We start from the raw sequence: 22,500 nt of genomic DNA, 5'->3' as shown, positions 1-22,500 counted from the left end.
TTTTGTAAGTAAGCTGTAAGGAATGAGCCTGCCAAATTTCAGCCTTCTACCTACACGGGAAGTTGGAGAATTAGTGTTGAGTGAGTCAAACAGGTTCCAGTTATGACCATTACGCGTAGAATTTCGAAATAAAACCTGCCCAACTTTTGTAAGTAAGCTGTAAGGAATGAGTCTGCCAAATTTCAGACTTCTACCTACACGGGAAGTTGGAGAATTAGTTATGAGTGAGTCAGTCAGTCAGTCAGTGAGGGCTTTGCCTTTTATTAGTATAGATATTCATAAATAATAACAATATGCAAAGTACATTTGAATATTGGCAACCATACAACCTGATAAATGATGATGTGTAGTTTCAGGAGGCACACAGACTTGTTAGTTACTTAAAATGTTTCTAGTTCATTTGTGTTCAGCTTTTTTCAGAACAGTTCGCATGCCTGTCTCAATATGGCTGCTGAGCTGTGCTCTTCATTGTGTTGTCCTTTTCAGTTAATGGTGTGAGATGGTTTTTCAACAGTTTGGTAAGAGAGAGAGAGCGCGGTAAATCAAGCAAATTTATAGGTTTTCTGTCCAACCCCTACAGCCAATAGGGCGTCATGGTACTTCAAGGCTTTTGATACAAGACAGTTCCAAACAGCCATACTTCAGACCAAAGGGGGCAGAGAATATCTTCATACCTTCCCCCGTGAAGCTTGGCAGTTAGGCAGCCTGGCTTTTCACTGGGGGTTGACTGAGAGACTTTAGCAGAGAAATAGTGTTTGAGGCACTTCCCCTAACCCTGCCGTAAAATTCCTAAAGGGGGGGGGGTGGGGAATAAAGAATTACAAAATATTTATCAGCTTGTATGCAAAATTTCACATCACAACACTCCACCCTGATAAATCTTTTGTACAATGTCTTTATATTTTAATTCAACAGTCTTAACTGTTTGAATAGTCTGCTGAATAACTTTTGCTTTGATTTGCAGTATTTGCTCTCCCATGTTAAAAGTTGTGCGTGACCATTTGTCCATTACATATCTTCTTTTTTTCAAAGACAATCTGAAGAACTTGGATGTGCTCCTGATGACTTGAATCTGCTCTGGCTTGCTTTAACTGTTTCTTTAGCTTTCTGCAGTCTTCATATGTCATCAGATCTGGTGGTTCAAAATGAGACAAGTCCACACCTTCCACTAAACTATCCATCCATCCATCCATTATCTAACCCACTATATCCTAACACAGGGTCACGGGGGTCTGCTGGAGACAATCCTAGCCAACACAGGAAGCAAGGCAGGAACAAATCCCTGGCAGAGCGCCAACCCACCGCATTCACTAAACTAACCTACTGCAATTTAAGTCTATTGTGTGAATTATTTTCTTAATCTCTACTGGTCTTGTGCCTAACTGCTAATTAGACCCTTGTCCCAAACTATCTGTTTAAGCACATGCAGCTGTACAATTAACATCAAAATTTGAAAGATAACATACCACAGGTGCCCGTACAACCACTTCTGCCCAAGTGAGAGCACATGTGCCATTGCATAAACTGTTCACAAACCAACATTTGTGCCCCGTCTTCACGCATTTGGGGTTGACTCAGTTGCCTCTTCTGCTTTTCTACCCATGGTGCAACCCTTGACTGACTGATATCAGCCTTTACCAGTTTAGGCTGGCATCACCACCATGAGACATCATAGCTATGCAACCCTCATCATTCCCCCTGTAGGCCACCCTAGAGTTGTTTGCTCAGCATATGCATACTCGCTGCGCTGAACACCTCGGTTCAGAATTGGCTCACTGGTCCTGTGCCTGTACCACAGCTGACAACTGCAGCAGGGCTTCCATATTTTTCCAATTAAACTATACCTAAACATCAGAGCCCATAGGACTTGCAAATGTACCAGCTGGACCTGTTCTTTTGAAAACTTCACCAATTTTCTTAGTATACCTTTTTCTTAATAGTAGTATTAATTATCCTACTTAATTAATTACTACCTAGAATCTACACTTTATGAACCCAAAATGAATGTCCTTATTTTTGGCATTCCTAGGTAGTTTGCTCAGTTTCCACCCCTTGGAATAGAAATTTGCTGCAGTAATGAGCAAACCTTTTTCTTTAAACTATAGCTATTGTGACTAGTCCTATTATTGCATGACTTATGGACTTGTTACTCACTTAAACCCCAGTAAGTGTCTCTTCACGTCTTCTTCACATCTTTGTCTTTGGTCTTTTGTGCTTTCTTTGTTCTGCTGTTAGGGCAGTTCTGCAAAATGGAAGGTGACAAAGCAGTTTCTGTCCATCTTATCTTCTTGGTTGTCGACCTGGTGCCAACACTCAAACTTTTCTTCTGGGCATTCATTGGAATAGCTTGGCCACAACTGCCACTCCACTCCAATGTTCTATTTGTAACCCAATTTCCTGCATGGATTTTACTCTGCCAATTGCCTTCACTATTTATTACCTACACCAACCCAAAGTCCGTAAAACCTCACAAGAGAAGTAGCACAATAGCAAAAGGTCAGAAAATTGAAACAGAAATAGCTATTTTCTCTTTGCTGTCTTCCTGCGCTACCCTTCTATTTTTTGTCATTGCCTGTGTGTCCTTTTATTGCATGGTAACTGCTACCTGAAAGTGTGGGCTAAAACCTCTCCAAAATCCAATTGCCAAATCCAGCATCTCCCCTAAAACTGACCTTTCTTCTTTACTCAAGACGAGCTCACTTTTCTCCATTGTATTGCAGGGAGTTTCATATGCTGTCTTTTTAAACAAATGGTCAGTCAGGTTTCAAATTACTGACCCTAAGTGTGTGAGTGTTACGTTCCAGACCCATCAGTGATAGGTGAAAATCTGCGATATAGAAAGACCATATAAAAAAACATTTTTTTTTGTTCTTTATACAGCCTCCAGTTAATCCAAAATGCTGCTGCAAGAATTATTACAAGAACAAGAAAATATGAACACATAACTCCAGTTCTTAAATCCTTATGCTGGCTCCCGGTTAAGTTTAGGGCAGATTTCAAAGTCAAAGTGAACTTTATTGTCATCTCAACCATATACAAGTATACAGATAGGTGAAATTGCGAAGCTCAGGGTCCACAGTGTAACAACATGACGTGCAAATAGTAAATTAAAAATAGAATTAAAATTTAAAATTTAAAAATTAAAACACAAACAAGACAATACATTGTGCAAAGATAGGACAAAGAAGTAGCAGCATTATTGATGTGTAAGATATGTAATATAATAAATAAATAATAAATAATAGATATAGATAATACAGAAATGATCAGTGTATGATAATAGTTGTTTAAGACGTGTGTAAACAATGACAGGTCAGAATGTTTCACAGCAGAAGGATAACAAGAGTGTCAAAATACTTAAAGGTCAGTATGAGATTTTCAGTTCTTTTTCTACATGCACACTCGTCTTTGTAGGAAAGTGGCTCGCATGTATAAAAGTTCTGTTTTTAGAGGTGGTTGAGGCCATGTGGAAGGTCCCAGGGGGCAGCCTGGTGTTAAGGATTTAATTTCAAAATCCTCCTTTTAACATATAAAGCATTAAATGGCCAAGGTCCGGCTTACTTGTCTTAACTTATCATGACTTACAAACCTGAGCGCACATTAAGATCTCAAGATGCTGGTCTGCTTATGATTCCAAGAATTAATAAAATAACAGTGGGAGGTCGATCTTTCAGTTACAGGGTCCCTAAACTGTGGAATGGTCTGCCTGCTACTATAAGAGATGCCCCTTCGGTCTCAGCTTTTAAATCCTGGCTGAAGACTCACTACTTCAGTTTAGCATATCCTGACTAGAGCTGCTGATTAACTGTACAGACTGCATCTTTGTTGTTAGTTATTAGCACTAAAACATAAGTAACATGATAGTTATAATTTGATACTAACCCTCACCTATTCTGCTTCTCTTCTCTATACTTAAATGTGGCACTTGGTGCCACGGCCCACCCGACAAATTGTTTTGCCTGCTTAAGGTAAAGTCTTCCCTGATGGAGGATCGCAGGAATCGTGGGAAAGAGGGGTCCTTTCATCGTATTAGTGCTATTTCAGCTGTGGAATGGCCAAATGGGGGAGGCAGCTTGATGAATGAGGTCTCCAGGACTCTAAACAAATCCAAATCACATTATGTGATATCATCTACTGTTAAATTTTACTCTTTATACTGTATTGAGGATTTGTTCTGTTCTGTGTATTGTACTGTATTGTACTCACCCCCTTCTTTTTGACACCCACTGCACGCCCAACCTACCTGGAAAGGGGTCTCTCTTTGAACTGCCTTTCCCAAGGTTCCTTCCATTTTTTCCCCTACAAGGGTTTTTTTGGGAGTTTTTTCTTGTCTTCTTAGAGACTCAAGGCTGGGGGACTCTCAAGAGGCAGGACCTGTTAAAGACCATTGCAGCACTTCTTGTGTGATTTTGGGCTATACAAAAAATAAATTGCATAGTTTAACATTTAAAATACACCTCCCACATGTTTTAAACACATGTAAACTTATTAAAACACACTTTGTAAACACATGTGATATGTGGATGTCGGACTAAGGATATGAGTAACATCTCTATTATAAAAAAAAAAATCTTGGCAGGGAGACCAGGGAGACGAGGCTTGATCTTCTCAGAAGACAATTTGACATCCCGTGAGAGACATTTTAACATCACACAAGACAAGGCAGTGAGACAGAAGGACAGCTGCTGTACAAGCTTTTAAATGATTGCTGCGTAGAGCGACAATTAGAACAGGCATCTTGGCAGAAGCAGCACAAAGCCAGTAGCTGATCCATCCACTTCTCCTTAGCATGCGTTCAGCCCCCTATTCCTCCTTCACCCCTTCCTCCTTCACAATGCGAGCAGGAGAGACGTGAAGTGGCTGGAGCGTAGCACACCTCCAGGGGGTGGGGAGGGGGGTTTGAGCGAAACAATCGAGACCAGATCATCTCAGGGAGACACTTTGATGACACACAAGATTAGACATTACAAACTTAGGAAGCAAAACCCGTGAGACAGTGACATTTGCATGTCACGCTCTTCTTAACAGACAATTTTAAAACAAGTTCACTGACATCTAACCTAGCAGTTGTAGGAATGCTTTTGGCAAACAAACTCCAGGTGCTCCCAGCTCTTAAAACAATGAGAAGCTGCAGCTTGCCAGCAAATGATCTGAACACTTCTTGCTTAGCATGCGTTCAGCCCTCACACCAACCCCCCCTCTTCCTTCAGAACGCGAGCGGCAGAGATGCGAAGTGGCAAAAGGAAGGCTGCTGTACAGGCTTTTAAGTGATTGATGCAAAGCACGACAAGCACAACTCATAGCTGGCCAGCAGCAGCAGCAAGACAGCAGCTGAACCGATCGCTTCTCCTTAGCGTGCGTTCAGACCCCTCCTTCACAACACGAGCAGTGTTATAAGTCCTGCGAAAAAGAGATTTTACCAAGCCTGGGGCAGGAAATAAAGGACAAATATTGTTTTTACAAAAGTTTTAAAGTAAAAGTGAAAATAATGCATATGTAACAATTCCCATGAAAATAACAATCTCTTTATTTATCCGGTAAACCAAACCCGGGGGTGGGCGAGCGAAGCGAGCAGGGGGCAGAGCCACCTAGTAATAATAATAATATTAATAAATCCGCTATGTGGTGGGAGCGCAATAGCTGAACCGCAATATAGCGGGGGATTACTGTATACAGTATGTACTGTATACATAATGTAGAAATTATTACTGAGGTGTTTTTTACTAGCAGCTTACATTTATCGCTGTACATGTTTTTCCTCTGTACAGTTTTTGATGCATTCTTTTGTCATGCTGGTTTCACCCTGCTGCTTTATGGGTGGGATCTGGCTCCTACCATGTTTCCCTGAAAATAAGACCGGGTCTTATATTAATTTTTGCTCCAAAAGATGCACTAGGGCTTTTTTTCAGGGGTTATCTTATATTTATTCATGTACAACAATATACATTTATCCAAGTACAGTCATGTCATCTTCTTCTGGAGTATCGGCATAACTCTCCACATTCAAATCCTGAATTTCTTGCTAATCCAGCTGCTTTGAGGATCCTACAGGATCGATGTGGCTTCTTCGATGTTTGATGATTGGTTCGATGTTGTGAAGCAACATGCCGACATACAAATGTATTCATGTTGCCTTTATATTCAAACATTGCGTATTCCCCATTGTAATGATACAATACATTTTAAAAGTCTCACATACCATCTTCCGTGCCATCTTTTTTTATTTTTTTTGCATCTTCACTACAGCATACCAGAGTGTACAGTGGCGTATTTGAGCCACAGATAAAAAAAATAAAAAAAAAGGACATAATGAAAAGGTGTATTTTGTGATTAAAGTGGAAATTTTGGCTTTAAATTCGAAATATCCACTTTAATCTCGTAGTTTACTTTATCATTAAAGTAGACCATCGTAAACGTCATCTTAAAACTGACCCCACTGTTAATCAGTTATGCGCTTCTGAGGCTTCCTCCTGACCTGACAGCAGCGGCAAGCAGCAATAGATCGCCACACAGAATACATTAAATTTATAATATTCCAACTATCCGCACATTTAGAATTCTTAGATTTATACTTGATATCACTTTCATGATGAAATGCATTAAAATATGTATGTTACATTTTACAGATAAATCGTTAACTTTGTTTAAATAATGAATACTGTTAATAGTTACACATATGGGGGTGGCACGGTGGCAGAGCGGTAGCGCTGCTATCTTGCAGGGAGTCAGATTGCTGGTGTTCCCTGCCTGGAGTTTGCATGTTTTTTTACTGGTGGGTTTCCACAGTGTGCTCAGTTTTCCATTCAAAGACATGAAGGTTTGGGGATTTGGTGAAGCTACAATGATGTTAGTGTATGTGTGTGCTTATGTTCACCTTGCAGTGAGCTGATACCCCATCCAGAGATTTTGTTTCTGTCTTGCGCCCGATGCCTGCTGGAATGGGCGCATCCCCAAATTGATGGCTGTAATCATTAAACATCCTTTTCAGAGATATTGTGGCAAGGTGTCCTCTGAATTCAATGGATGTTTCGGGCATACGCGTCACATCACGTTACGTATAAACCCGGCCTTAGGCACCTTACTTTTCAGCTGACGATCTTGACTAGGGCTTATTTTTGGGGTAGGCCTTATATTACAGAGCAGCATGGAAATCATGCTAGAGCTTATTTTCGGGGAAACATGGTAGAAATTGCATTAGAACATTCTATACAAGAAAAGGCCATTCAGCCCAACAAAGCTCACCAATCCTGTCCACTTAATTCTCCTAAAAAATACCATCAAGTGTAGTTTTGAAAATCCCTAATGTCCTTTTGTCTAGCACACTACTTGGTAGCTTATTACAAGTATCTATGGTTCTTTGTGCAAAGAAAAACCTCCTAATGTTTGTCCAAATTTACCCTTAAAACATGACCCCATGTAGTTTCTATGGGTTACAATTCCTGAAAGATGAGCATGTCACAGCCAAACGTGGAAACAGTCTTTTCCTAGCGGAGCATAAGTAAAATAGCACATCAAAAGATGAACATGCATCAACCAAACATGGAAACAATTTTGTGCTGACAGAGTATGAATAAAAAATAGCCCTTAGTTGCTGCAAAACATATAGTGACTGTTTTAGATCACACTTGCTCTCATATAATAGCCTGCTATAGGAATTCCCACTTGTCCTTTTTCATCTCTTTGTTAAGTTGCTTTCATTGTAGTATTAGTTTCTCTGTGTCAGCTGCTTGCATAGTTTGGCTATAACTTTAGCTATAACAATGCAGTTTTTTTTTTTTTTCGGTCTGAAACTTCATAGAACACAGTGACATTTTTTGTTGTTAACCCTTTATTGACTACAAAAACATTTGTTTCATTTCTTTATTTTGTCAGGAATCATTAACACCACTCTGCCACAGACTATTCATGCAGTTGTAGTCAGTTAAGAACATGGATGGCAGAAGCAGGTCATTTTGAGGGCAAAGCAGGCTAAAATAAAAGAAAGCAGCCATAAATTATGTAATTCTGAGTTTGTATTCAATCCTATTTTCTTTCAAACCCATTAATGGACACTGAGTGCTGTATAACATCATATAAAGTTTTAAAATCTTATTTTAGGAGACCTCCCAAAATTTTTTTTTTTTGACTTTTCATCTGCAGTGGGTTGGCACCCTGCCCGGGATTAGTTCCCTGCCTTGTGCCCTGTGTTGGCTGGGATTGGCTCCAGCAGACCCCCATGACCCTGTGTTCGGATTCAGCGGGTTGGAAAATGGATGGATGGATAATTAGTCCATAGGAGTAATTAGTGTGTCCTGGAGGCTGTTCTGCCATGGACCGTTTTCCTATGCAAAACATGATGTTTTTCTGAAGCTGCTGGAACATTCCCTCTACTGCAATAAGAGTTTTAATCATGAATGATGAAAACATGGGGTGTATAAACCCTGTCACCACAAATGTTATTGATTCAAACATGGTCTAGTATGAACTTGGAAATCCAGATTTAAAGTCTGATAAAGAGAATGGAGGAACGCTAAGAAATTATTTCACAATTCTCCTTTACCTCAGATTTCATTTTTAAATCAACAAATTCCACAGATGTCTAAGATTACTTTCTTTGAGTCACAGACAATTTTCAAGATTTAAATTAGTATGGATTATTATTAGTGCATTGGAAAAAGGAATCAGAAAATGTTTGTTTAAATATACCTCAATATGTTAAATATACCTCAAAGTAAGTTATAATAAAATTCCATTAAAATTAGTAAACTTAAAATAGGAACAAGCAGACTTCATATATTTTAGCAAAGTTACACCTCCTAATTTAAATGTTGCAATAAATAAATAAAAGCATTTTAAAGAAAAATAATTCAGTACCACTAGTGTTGTGATTTTATTTGGTAAGAGAACACAGGACCGTTTGTCATAATAAACAAATATAAAGCTACAAATCAGCTACTTAAAAAATAAAGCAAATTTCTTTAAATTACAAAACAAATCAATAAGTATGTTATCAGTGTTCCTGAAAAATATGAAAAAAAAAAGTGAGTCCTCAGGAAAAATAACATCCCCCAAAATCTGCTGGTGTCCTTCTATCGCTGCTCTATTGAGAGTATCCTTTGCTACTGCCTCTGCATGTGGTTTTCCAGCTGCACAACTGTGCAGAGGAAAACACTTCAGCGGATCGTAAAGACTGCCCAGCAGATCATCGGCTGCTCGTTACCCTCTCTGGATGAACTGCACAGCTCTTGCTGCCTCAGGAAAGCAGGAAATATCTTAAAACACTCCTCACACCCCGCTCATGACATGTTCCAACTGTTGCTCCTATATCTTTTGCCTGATGTCATCAAAATAAAGACTTCTTCTTCTTCTTCTTTAGGCTGCTCCCGTTAGGGGTTGCCACAGTGGATCATCTTCTGCCATATCTTTCTGTCCTGTGCATCTTGCTCTGTTACACCCATCACCTGCAAGTCCTCTCTCACCACATCCATAAACCTTCACTTAGGCCTTCCTCTTCCCTGGCAGCTCTATCCTTAGCATCCTTCTCCCAATATACCCAGCATCTCTCCTCTGCACATGTCCAAACCAACGCAATCTCACCTCTCCGACTTAGTCTCCCAACCGTCCAACTTGAACTGACGCTCTAAAGTACTCATTTCTAATCCTATCCATCCTCGTCACACCCAGTGCAAATCTTAGCATCTTTAACTCTGCTACTTCCAGCTCTGTCTCCTGCTTTTTGGCCAGTGCCACCGTCTCCAACCCATATAACATAGCTCACTACCGTCCTATAGACCTTCTCTTTCACTCTTGCTGATACCCGTCTGTCACAAATTACTCCTGACACTCTTCTCCACCCACTCCACCCTGCCAGCACTCTTTTTCACCACTCTTCCACAATCCCCATTACTCTGTACTGTTGATCCCAAGTATTTAAACTCATCCTCCTTCGCCAACTCTCCTCCCTGCATCCTCAGCCTTCCACTGACCTCCCTTTCATTTACACACATGTATTCTGTCTTGTTCCTACTGACCTTCATTCCTCTCCTGTCTAGAGCATATCTCCACCTCTCCAGGGTCTCCTCAACCTGCTCCCTACTATCGCTACAGTTCACAATGTCATCAGCAAACATCATAGTCCACGGGGACTCTCTCGTCTGTCAACCTGTCCATCACCATTGCAAATAAGAAAGGGCTCAGTGCCGATCCCTGATGTAATCCGACCTCCAACTTGAATGCATCCGTCACTCCTACTCCAGACCTCACCACTGTCGCACTTCCCTTGTACATATTCTGTACAACTCTTACGTACTTCTCTGCCACTCCCGACTTCCTCATATAATACCACAACTCCTCTCGAGGCACCCTGTCATATGCTTTCGCCAGATCCACAAAGACGCAATGCAACTCCTTCTGGCCTTTTCTAAACTTCTCCATCAACATCTTCAGAACAAACATTGCATCTGTGGTGCTCTTTCTTGGCATGAAACCATACTGCTGCTCACTAATCATCACCTCACTTCTTAACCTAACTTCCACTACTCTTTCCCATAACTTCATGCTGTGGCTCATCAATTTTATTCCCCTGTAGTTACTGCAGTCCTGCACATCCCCCTTATTTTTAAATATTGGCACACTGTATAGTACACTTCTTCTCCACTTCTCAGGCGTCCTCTCACTTTCCAAGATTCCATTAAACACTCTAGTTAAAAACTCCACTGCCATCTCTCCTAAACACCTCCATGCTTCCATAGGTATGTCATCTGGACCAACAGCCTTTCCATTTTTCATTCTCTTCATAGCTGTCCTTACTTCCTCCATGCTAATCCGTTGCAATTCCTGATTCACTATCTCCACATCATCCAACCTCTTCTCTCTCTCGTTCTCTTCATTCATCAGCCTATCAAAGTACTCTTTCCATCTGCTCAACACACTCTCCTCGCTTGTAAGTACGTTTCCATATTTATCCTTTATCACTCTAACCTGCTGCACATCTTTCCATGCTCGGTCTCTATGTCTAGCCAATCGGTACAGGTCCTTTTCTCCCTCCTTAGTGTCCAACCTCTCATACAACTCATCATACGCCTTTTCTTTAGCCTTCTCCACCTCTCTCTTCACCTTGCACCTTATGTCCTTGTACTCTTGTCTACTTTCTGCATCTCTCTGACTATCCCACTTCTTCTTTGCCATCCTCTTCCTCTGTATACTCTCCTGTATTACCTCATTCCACCACCAGGTTTCCTTTTCCTCCTTCCTCTTTCCAGATGTCACGCCAAGCACCCTTCTTGCTGTCACCCTTACTATATCTGCTGTAGTTTCCTAGCTGTCTGGTAACTCTTCACTGCCACCCAGTGCCTGTCTCACCTCCTCCCAAAACTCAACCTTGCAGTCTTCCTTTTTCAACTTCCACCATTTGATCCTTGGCTCTGTCCTCACTCCCTTCCTTTTCTTGATCTCCAATGTCATCCTACAGACCACCATCTTATGCTGCTTAACTACATTTTCCCCTGCCACCACTTTGCAGTCTTCAGTCTCCTTCAGATCAACTCTTCTGCAAAGGATGTAATCTGCCTGTGTGCATCTTCCTCCACTCTTGTACGTAATCCTATGTTCCTCCCTCTTCTTAAAATATGTATTCACCACAGCCATGTCCATCCTTTTGGCAAAATCCACTATCCTCTGACCTTCTTCATTCCTCTCCTTGACACCATACCTACCCATCACCTCCTCATCTCCACTGTTCCCTTCACCAACATGCCCATTGAAATCCGCTCCAATCACCACTTTCTGTCCCTTGGGTACACTGTTCATCACTTCATCCAATTCACTCTTCTTTCTCACCCATTGCACACCCAAGTTGCAGTGCATATGCACTAACATCATTCATCATCACACCTCCAATTTCCAGCTTCATAATCATTAATCTGCCTAACACTCTTTTCACCTCCAAAACACTCTTGACATACTGTTCCTTCAGAATAACTCCTACCCCATTTCTCCTCCCATCCACACCATGATAGAACAATTTGAATCCACCTCCAGTCCACCTGGCCTTACTCCCCTTCCATTTAGTTTCTTGCACACACAGTATACAGTGCTTCCGGAAAGTATTCACAGCACATCACTTTTTCCACTTTTTGTTATGTTACAGCCTTATTCCAAAATGGATTAAATTAATTTTTTTCCTCAGAATTCTACACACAACACCCCATAATGACAATGTGAAAAAAAAGTTTACTTGAGGGTTTTGCAAATTTATTAAAAATCAAAAAACTGAGAAATCACATGTACATAAGTATTCACAGCCTTTGCTGAATACTTTGTCGATGCACCTCTGGCAGCCTCAAGTCTTTTTGAATGTGATGCCACAAGCTTGGCACACCTATCCTTGGCCAGTTTCGACCATTCCTCTTTGCAGCACCTCTCAAGCTCCATCAGGTTGGATGGGAAGCGTCGGTGCACAGCCATTTTAAGATCTCTCCAGAGATGTTCAATCGGATTCAAGTCTGGGCTCTGGCTGGGCCACTCAAGGACATTCACAGAGTTGTCCTGAAGCCACTCCTTTGATATCTTGGCTGTGTGCTTAGGGTCGTTGTCCTGCTGAAAGATGAACCGTCGCCCCAGTCTGAGGTCAAGAGCGCTCTGGAACAGGTTTTCATCCAGGATGTCTCTGTACATTGCTGCGGTCATCTTTCCCTTTATCCCGACTAGTCTCCCAGTTCCTGCTGCTGAAAAACATCCCCACAGCATGATGCTGCCACCACCATGCTTCACTGTAGGGATGGTATTGGCCTGGTGATGAGCGGTGTCTGGTTTCCTGCAAACATGACGCCTGGCATTCACACCAAAGAGTTCAATCTTTGTCTCATCAGACCAGAGAATTTTCTTTCTCATGGTCTGAGAGTCCTTCAGGTGCCTTTTGGCAAACTCCAGGTGGGCTGCCATGAGCCTTTTACTAAGGAGTGGCTTCCGTCTGGCCACTCTACCATACAGGCCTGATTGGTGGATTGCTGCAGAGATGGTTGTCCTTTTGGAAGGTTCTCCTCTCTCCACAGAGGACCCCTGGAGCTCTGACAGAGTGACCATCGGGTTCTTGGTCACCTCCCTGACTAAGGCCCTTCTCCCCCGATCGCTCAGTTTAGATGGCTGGCCAGCTCTAGGAGGAGTCCTGGTGGTTTCGAACTTCTTCCACTTACGGATGATGGAGGCCACTGTGCTCATTGGGACCTTCAAAGCAGCAGAAATTTTTCTGTAACCTTCCCCAGATTTGTGCCTCGAGACAATCCTGTCTCGGAGGTCTACAGACAATTCCTTTCACTTCATGCTTGGTTTGTGCTCTGACATGAACTGTCAACTGTGGGACATTATATAGACAGGTGTGTGCCTTTCCAAATCATGTCCAGTCAACTGAATTTACCACAGGTGGACTCCAATTAAGCTGCAGAAACATCTCAAGGATGATCAGGGGAAACAGGATGCACCTGAGCTCAATTTTGAGCTTCACGGCAAAGACTGTGAATACTTATGTACATGTGCTTTCTCAATTTTTTTATTTGTAATAAATTTGCAAAAATCTCAAGTAAACTTTTTTCACGTTGTCATTATGGAGTGTTGTGTGTAGAATTCTGAGGAAAAAAATGAATTTAAACCATTTTGGAATAAGGCTGTAACATAACAAAATGTGGAAAAAGTGATGCACTGTGAATACATTCCGGATGCACTGTATCAACCTTCCTTCTCACGATCATATCTGCTAACCGTACCAGTCATACTGCCAACATTCAAAGTTCCTACCCTCAGTTCCACTCTCTTTACTTTCCTCCTCTCCTCCTTCTTCCGGACACGTCTCCCCCCTCTTCTTCTCCTTCTTCTTCTTCAAAACAAAGACTAATAGACTGAATAACAGTTTCTACCCTGTTGCAATTTGGACACTGAATGCCACTTAATCAGCTCCAATGCAGCAGTGCAATAGATGACATCTTGTGTAATAGTGTTCGTGTGCAATTAAGGTCTTATGTTGAATGTTTGTGTTCTACCTTATTTCTTCTTAGCCTTTCTTAATTATATTTATTTATATTTTGACACTGCAGGGAGTGCATCTAATTTCATTGTATTTGTTACAATGACAATAAAGAGATTCTGATTCTTAAAATACTTAATGGCTTATATAAAAATTATGTGCATCTTTAAATAAATGTAAAAAGTTTACAATTTCAGACCTCACATGGTGCACATTTTAAACTCTTTCAGCCATTTTCAAATAGATAATCTGTGAATAATGGTAATGCCATGTCTCTGAAAGTAGCTTTAAGGTATGAAGGCTAGATCTGTTTTATACAGGTCTCTGACTTTAATTTACTCTTACTAGTAACCTCCTTTGGAGTCCAATTTTTATTCACAGGAACATATTAATAATTGGTGTCAGTTTCTGATCTGATCATTTGTCATTTATCAAATCAAAATTCTATTTCTGAGTAGAGAATAGGTTGTAATTTATGCAATATTTTGTTGTTAACTTTAAGAAATTTGACTTCTGTCAGTCTTGGTGGAATTTCTTGAGAGATTCCTAAGAGGCCAATATATATATTTTTTTTTTCCTTCTTACAGGAGTTAAGCTTGAGGAAGAAAGGCCTTGAATGTTTAGTTTCCATTTTGAAATGTATGGTGGAATGGAGCAAAGACCTCTATGTAAATCCAAATCTCGAGGCCAGTCTTGGTAAGACTTCTGCATTGATGTAATTTTTAGTGTCTTTAGTAATGTCGGTCTCTCTGTCTCTCTCTCTCTCTTTATATATATATATACTAGCAAAATACCTGCGCTTTGCAGCGGAGAAATAGTGTGTTAAAGAGGTTATGAAAAAGAAAAGGAAACATTTTAAAAAGTACGTAACATGATTGTCAATGTAATTGTGTTGTCATTGTTATGAGTGTTGCTGTCATATATACATATATATATATATATATATATACACACACACACACAGACACACACAAACATATATATACATATACATATATACATATACACATATCTACATATACACATATCTACATATACACATATCTACATATACACACATATATATATATATATATATATATATATATATATATATATATACACATCCACATATATATATATATATATATATATATATATACACATCCACATATATATATATATATATATATATATATATATATATATATATATATACACATATCAACATACAGTATATATACACATACATATACACACATACATACACACATATATATATATACACACACAGACACATATATATACATACATTGGAACCTCGGTTCACGACCATAATTCGTTCCAAACCTCTGGTCGTAAACCGATTTAGTCGTGAACCGAAGCAATTTCCCCCATAGGATTACATGTAAATACAATTAATCCGTTCCAGACTGTACGGACTGTATGTAAATATATTTTTTTTAAAGATTTTTTAAGCACAAATAGTTAATTACACCATAGAATGCACAGTGTAATAGTAAACTAATGTAAAAACATTGAATAACACTGACACAAAAACCCAGGCTCCTTCCTCAGCTGCACACACAGGCTCTCTCTCTCTGCAGCGCATGAGCCCCCCTCCTCCCTCCTCAGCTGCACATGCAGGCTCTCTCTGCCTCCCTCCTCCCTCCTCCCTCTCTCAGCAGCACATGAGCTCTCTCTCTCTCTGTGACATTGCAGCAGTTCGGCTGTAGCCTTACAGTCCGATCATTGTATAAACACTTTTTTTTTTTTTAAATGAGTTTTAAGCACAGGGGAAAAGAAAAGGAACATTTGAACAAATCAGAACTTTATTTAAAAGCCAACGAAGACAGTAACGTTTTAGGAGTTCAGGCTAATAGCATTACAACCCGATCGCATTAAACACGCTTTTTAAATGAGTTTTAAGCACAAGGGGAAAAAAAGGAACATTTGAACAAATCCGAACTTTATTTAAAAGCCAACCAAGACAGTAACGTTTTAGGAGTTCAGGCTAATAGCATTACAACCCGATTGCATTAAACACGCTTTTAAACACGAGTTCTAAGCACATGGAAAAAAATAAACATTTGAAAAAAAGAGAAAAGTAACATTACAACACTTTCTTCACTTGCTTAGAAGCCATGGTTAACTGCAAAAGCACACGAAATACTGTAGAGCAAAAAGAGTTCACAGGTAAAGCACGCACTCTGACTGAGAACAATGAACAGAGAGAGGCTGAACACGTGCTTAAATACAGTAATCAACGCGTACGAACCATAAGGGAAATGAAATAGAGCACAAAGACTTCACAGCGAAAGCACACATGCACGGAGAACAATGCAACACGTGCGGCGCACAAACCGAAAGGGAAACTAGTTTGTCCGCAAGCGTTACCTGGTAGAAAACCACCCATACAATCATATTGTGATTCAGACTACGAATGCCGTGAATGTAATTACCCCGATCTACATGCTGTCACATAAACGAACCACACGCCGTGGCGCAATGTTAGGGGCTTCGCCTCTAGCGCTGACGTCCGAGGTTCGATTCCCGTAAGGGAGTGCAGTGAGTGTGTACGCCTGATGAGCCAAGAATTAGGGCGAAACACGTGTCGTGTACTCTTTGCATTATTTGACAGTAAACTATTTTCAACCATTCTGTGATCTGCTTCTCACAACTGAAGGCACCGTGGCGAATGTTAGCTGACTTGCTGGCCAACATATCTACATATATATACACATATCTATATATATATATATATATATATATATATATATATATATATATATATATATAAACTTGTATCTCGCAAATATGGTATTGCAAACGGCAGCAGGAGCGTTTCTATGAACTTAATTTAAACTTACGGTTTACACCGTGCTTTGTTTCCGCAGTAGCGAAGTGATCACTCCTGCTGCGTTCAGTCAGTTCACGTGAGTCACTCTCTTGTGTGATGTTGCGATGTCCACGGCTTTATTTAATGTTAGCTAAGACCCGGCACTTCAAAGTTTCTCGCTATAGCAATTTTAACTTCGTTACAAAGTGATCCAAATGTCGTTTATACCTCGTGTCTTCTCATTAAAGTTGTATCTCGCGAATATGGTATTGCAAACGGCAGCGGGAGTGTTTCTATAAACTTAATTTAAACTTACGGTTTACACCGTGCTTCGCTTCTTATTGTTGTTTCGCTGCCTTCTTAATTGTGTAATGAATGTTTTCAGCGCTCTTTTGGGCTCTTCCTTGTTTTGTACATACTGCGTTCACAGTCAGTTCACGTGATTACGTGGGAGGTGTGATGACGCGATACGCAACTCCGCCTCCCACGGCCAGCGAGCTGCAGTCCATTACAGTACAGTGATCCCTAGCTATATCGCGCTTCGCCTTTCGCGGCTTCACTCCATTGCAGATTTTATATGTAAGCATATTTAAATATATATCGCGGATTTTTTGCTGGTTCGCGGATTTCTGCGGACAATGGGTCTTTTAATTTCTGGTACATGCTTCCTCAGTTGGTTTGCCCAGTTGATTTCATACAAGGGACGCTATTGGCAGATGGCTGAGAAGCTAGATTGCTTACTTTTCTCTCTCTCTTGCGCTGACTATCTGTGATCCTGACGTATGGGGATTGAGCAGGGGGGCTGTTCACACACCTAGACGATACGGACGCTCGTCTAAAAATGCTGAAAGATTATCTTCACGTTGCTATCTTTTGTGCAGCTGCTTCCTGAAACGACATGCTGCACGATGCTTCGCATACTTAAAAGCTCGAAGGGCACGTATTGATTTTTGACTGAAAAACAAACTCTGTCTCTCTCTCTCTCTCTCTCTCTCTCTCTCTCTGCTCCTGACGGAGGGGGTGTGAGCTGCCGCCTTCAACAGCTTTGTGCCGCGGTGCTTCGCATACTTAAAAGCCAAACAGCCCTATTGATTTGTTTGCTAGAGATTGTTTTCTCTATCTATGTGACATTCTGTGCTCCTGACACGCACTCCTTTGAAGAAGAAGATATGTTTGCATTCTTTTAATTGTGAGACAGAACTGTCATCTCTGTCTTGTCATGGAGCACAGTTTAAACTTTTGAAAAAGAGACAAATGTTTGTTTGCAGTGTTTGAATAACGTTCCCGTCTCTCTACAACCTCCTGTGTTTCTGCGCAAATCTGTGACCCAAGCATGACAATATAAAAATAACCATATAAACATATGGTTTCTACTTCGCGGATTTTCTTATTTCGCGGGTGGCTCTGGAACGCAACCCCCGCGATGGAGGAGGGATTACTGTATATGGACAAAAAAGAGGTTCCAGTTATGACTGTTACGCTTTGAATTTCGAAATGAAACCTGCCTAACTTTTGTAAGTAAGCTGTAAGGAATGAGCCTGCCAAATTTCAGCCTTCCACCTACACGGGAAGTTGGAGAATTAGTGATGAGTCAGTCAGTCAGTCAGTGAGGGCTTTGCCTTTTATTAGTATAGATATATATATATATATATACAGTATATATATATATATATATATATATATATATATATATCAGTGGCGGACCGTGCATTTCACACCTAGGCCTTCAGTAGTGCTCCGTCTGAATCAACCCGCCCCTCAAAAACTAATTTATGGTTATAAAAACCATCTTAATATGCATAAATACAGTATAAAGAGCCGTTGCATCGCAGATAGATAACTCCTGTAGCCACAATAAATGCCTTTATTAAATAAACAAACCAGGGGTGAACAAGTTCCTTTCTACTGCAGCTACAGCCGCGACACACATAAAAACATCAATAATAACTCATAAACTTGCAATATTATTTAGGAAAATCGCAACATTTTATTCACCAAAAATTCGGATTATTTGTAAATAAAATCCATCCTCCTCTCTTTCCTCAAAAACAGTTCAATTACTGTGTCGTACAGATTATCCGTGCACTTCAGTTCCATCACAAAGTCCCTTTCTGTCGCCATCGAAGCTAATGCTGAAAGTCGAACCTACCCTGTCGTATTTCTGGCATAAGTTTTAATTCGCTTTAGGGCTGAAAATGTCCGCTCGACAGAAGCAGTGGACACGGGAATGGTCACCGCCAAACATACCAATGTGTACAGCTGCCCCATGCTCTCATTCAGATTTTTCTGATGAAGGAAGTCAAGGAGATCAGTGGGAGATTTTCCTGCAAAATCATCCATGACATACTTACACCATCCTATCCAATCAACGGGTCTGAATACGGTGACGTTGCCGTACGCCTGCTAGAGGGCTCTAGTGACACCAACTCAAAATCTGATTGGTTGAAGTTTAATCAACATTTATTTTGTGTTAGAGGGCCTGCAGAATGGATTGTGAAGGCCTCCGGGCAGACTTCATTGACTTTGACCCTGCCTGGCAACAAATGATGGCTGAAATGTGATTGGTTAAATGCTTTAATACGAAAATACATGTCTGGAAGCCGCATAACCATCGGTAAAGCTATGAAAGGAAGCGGACAGACTATTTGGAATTATTTAATAAGTATTCATGGACAAAATATAATTAACATCAGTTTGTGATTCAGATATTTTTTTAGGCTAGCAGAGAAGGCCTTGCAGGCCCTGACGGCCCACCACATATATATATATATATATATATATATATATATATATATATATATATATATATATATATATATATATATATATATACACAGTGGGAATATGGGTCCCTGTCGACCCCTGAACCCGCAGACAACACGCCCAAACACCAGGTAAAAGTCCCAATATTAAATTTATTATAATAATAATGTGCACAAAGCACCTCCACTCCCACACTACTCAATAATAAATCAATACAATCAATTATAAATACAATCCTCCACTCCACCCAGCAGCTCTGTCGCACTCCCTCCCAACTCCGGCTCAGTCTACTGTGGTTTCCCACATTCCTTTTATATTCCTTGACCCGGAAGTGCTTCTGTCCCTCAGTCCATGTGATTTCATAGCACTTCTGGGTCAGGTGGAAAACTCTCCTTTTTCTTAAGCTCAGAAGTACTTCCTTTCTTCCGTCTCCGTGACATGGGAGAACTTCTGGGCTCTAATAGAAATCATTGTGCCTTCCTACTGCATCCCCTGGCGGCCCCCATGGTATCCAGCAGGGCTGTGCAGTAAAACTCCATTGTCCATGATGTCCCGCTGGAATTCGGGGCACTTCCATGTTGCAGGGAGGACTCCATCTAACGGCTTGGGGGTATTGGCCGGGATAAACTGCCGGAGCATATATCACACTTTCCACCTCCATATGTCTATATGTACATGTATATGGAGGAGAAGGTCTATTATATGGATTACATATTTATAGCTGGAAATCCACAAAGGGAACAAAAGAATCCCATATCTTAAAGTAGTTTTTATTTGTAAGTTTTCGATTCCTACCATGAATCATCATCACAGGAAAATTATTAGACTTACGAGAACCCAAGGCAATATATAGTACACCCCCAAAATTTGCGGGGGTTACGTTCCTAGAGCACCCGCGAATTGTGAAAAACCACAACTTCTGGATGTGGTTAAAAAATGCCTTTTAAATGCCTATTTTTATACTTCAAACTCTAAATACAGTATGCCCCCAAAGCACTTTAATTTCGTTGCGAACTCAGCTTAATACATTACCTAAAAAATTACCTTAATACATTACCTAAAAACAGAATGTAAAGGTAAACCCATCTACTGTACAGTACTGTACTGCTATGTCTCCCGCGGTGCTAGAATGTAAAATACCGATGTTACAGCTATACGTAATGTAATTCATACAAGCGCGTTTTCTTTCTTATGCGCTGTCATTTTCTTTGTTATAAGTAGAGTAATACGTAATAATTTCATTTAATTAAAATACAGTAAAATGTACAGGCACTCACCAATGATGAATGATATTGATGATGATGATGAAGTAGCTGTGCAGTACTATGCATAGGATTTAAATCTCCTCGGGTGGCGCCTCTTCTTCAGGTGCTTCGGGAGGAGTTGAATCTTTGGACGGGTCTTCTTCTTGGTGGGGTTTCGTGATGGGAAGTTACTACATTGTCCCCTGTAGCAAACTGCAGGTACAATTTCCACGCTTTCTCATGGATGATGTTACCATCCAAGGGGATGTTTTGTTCCTGCAGTCGGTGATCCACAATGCAGATACCATCCTGACGATATTTTTATTCCTTATGGTCATTACTTTTTTGGCACTATCACAGAAACTTACAGATACGGTACTCCGGATTGCTGCCTCGTTTTTCTTTATGCAGCTTACAGTGCTTTCATTAATGCCATAGTGGCACGCTACTGCAGCCTAACTTTTTACTTCCCGGAGCAAATTCAGTAGTTCAACCTTCTCCTGGAGTGTTTTAAACTTCTTCTGGCACTTAGGATCAGCGCCAGAAGCCTTAGAAGGTGCAGGGTTAGGGTTAGGGTTAGTTGTGCGTTTAAGAATAACAAAATGGAAAACACGAGGACACTCAGCTGGAGACACGTCACAGAGCAGCAGTCAATCATCAGGAAGGAGAAATGAATAACGCTGTCGGATTGGCTACTTTCACCATCCCAAACCGCGGTGGTAAACCGACTCACCTAGAGACGCATCACAGGGCAGCAGTCAATCATCAGCAAGGAGAAATGAATCACGCTCTCGGATTGGCTTCTTTCACCATCCCAAACCGCGGTGGTAAACCCACTCAGCTAGAGACGCGTCACAGGGCAGCAGTCAATCATCAGCAAGGAGAAATGAATAACGCTCTCGGATTGCCTACTTTCACCATCCCAAACCGCGTTTCCCTCAGCGGTTGCTTCCTGTTCTCTCTACGGCACAGTATTGCCACGAAAAAAGCCATAAAAAATTGCGGAGGATATTTGCGCTTTCCGCTAACAATTAATAGTCAGGTTCTAAGGAAAAATCCGCGAACGACTGAGCCCGCGAACCCTGAACCACGACTTCGCAGGGGTCTACTGTATAGCAAATAAGGAGGGGAGGATGGATGGATGTAAGGGTGGTTTGATGAGGAGGGTGTTTGGAGGTTGTTGGTCATAAAGTCTTATTTATTATTTGCATGTTCTTCTCTTCACACCTGCATATGCTGGGTTCATGTCCAAATGTCTGTTAATGGCGTTTTCATTGGAGAGCTACGTTTCAGCCAGTTCTTTGGCACTTTTAGTATTAGTCTTGAATTTTACTTGTACTGAGTCCCATTTAAACGTGTGTCCGGTCAAAGTTGTATGTGTGTAAATCAGAGATCATGGGTCCTTTCTTCTGACTGCATTTCAATGTTCCTTTATATATGTGGCAAGTGTTTTTGATGTATGCCTCATGTATGCTGCTGAACACACATTACATGGTATACTATAAACCATGTTCCATGTCTCTGCTGTTGATTTCTTGCTTTTAGCTACTTTGATGCCTGCTCTGGACAGGATATGTGCTGAAAGTTTTTACACCCCATGATGATAAGGAATTGCGTGCTTGTTGTTGGGGGGTGGGGGGCGGGGGTGGCCCCTTTCATTCTTTTTAGTCTCCTTGGTA

The 22,500-nt window shown here is 40.8% G+C and overlaps 1 protein-coding gene across 1 annotated transcript in view; it reads left to right on the top strand.

Moving 5' to 3' along the window:
* LOC114658435 (brefeldin A-inhibited guanine nucleotide-exchange protein 2-like) overlaps positions 1-22,500 on the top strand; it is a 923,594-nt gene that overhangs the window by 365,237 nt on the left and 535,857 nt on the right. Inside the window, exon 12 of the mRNA XM_051932465.1 lies at positions 14,584-14,692. Coding sequence (XP_051788425.1) covers positions 14,584-14,692 — 109 coding nt within the window. The remainder of the gene's footprint in view (positions 1-14,583; positions 14,693-22,500) is intronic.

The sequence above is a fragment of the Erpetoichthys calabaricus genome, chromosome 10 (assembly GCF_900747795.2).
Source record: "Erpetoichthys calabaricus chromosome 10, fErpCal1.3, whole genome shotgun sequence".
Taxonomy (NCBI): domain Eukaryota; kingdom Metazoa; phylum Chordata; class Cladistia; order Polypteriformes; family Polypteridae; genus Erpetoichthys; species Erpetoichthys calabaricus.
This window is presented reverse-complemented; position numbering and strand designations above follow the sequence as displayed.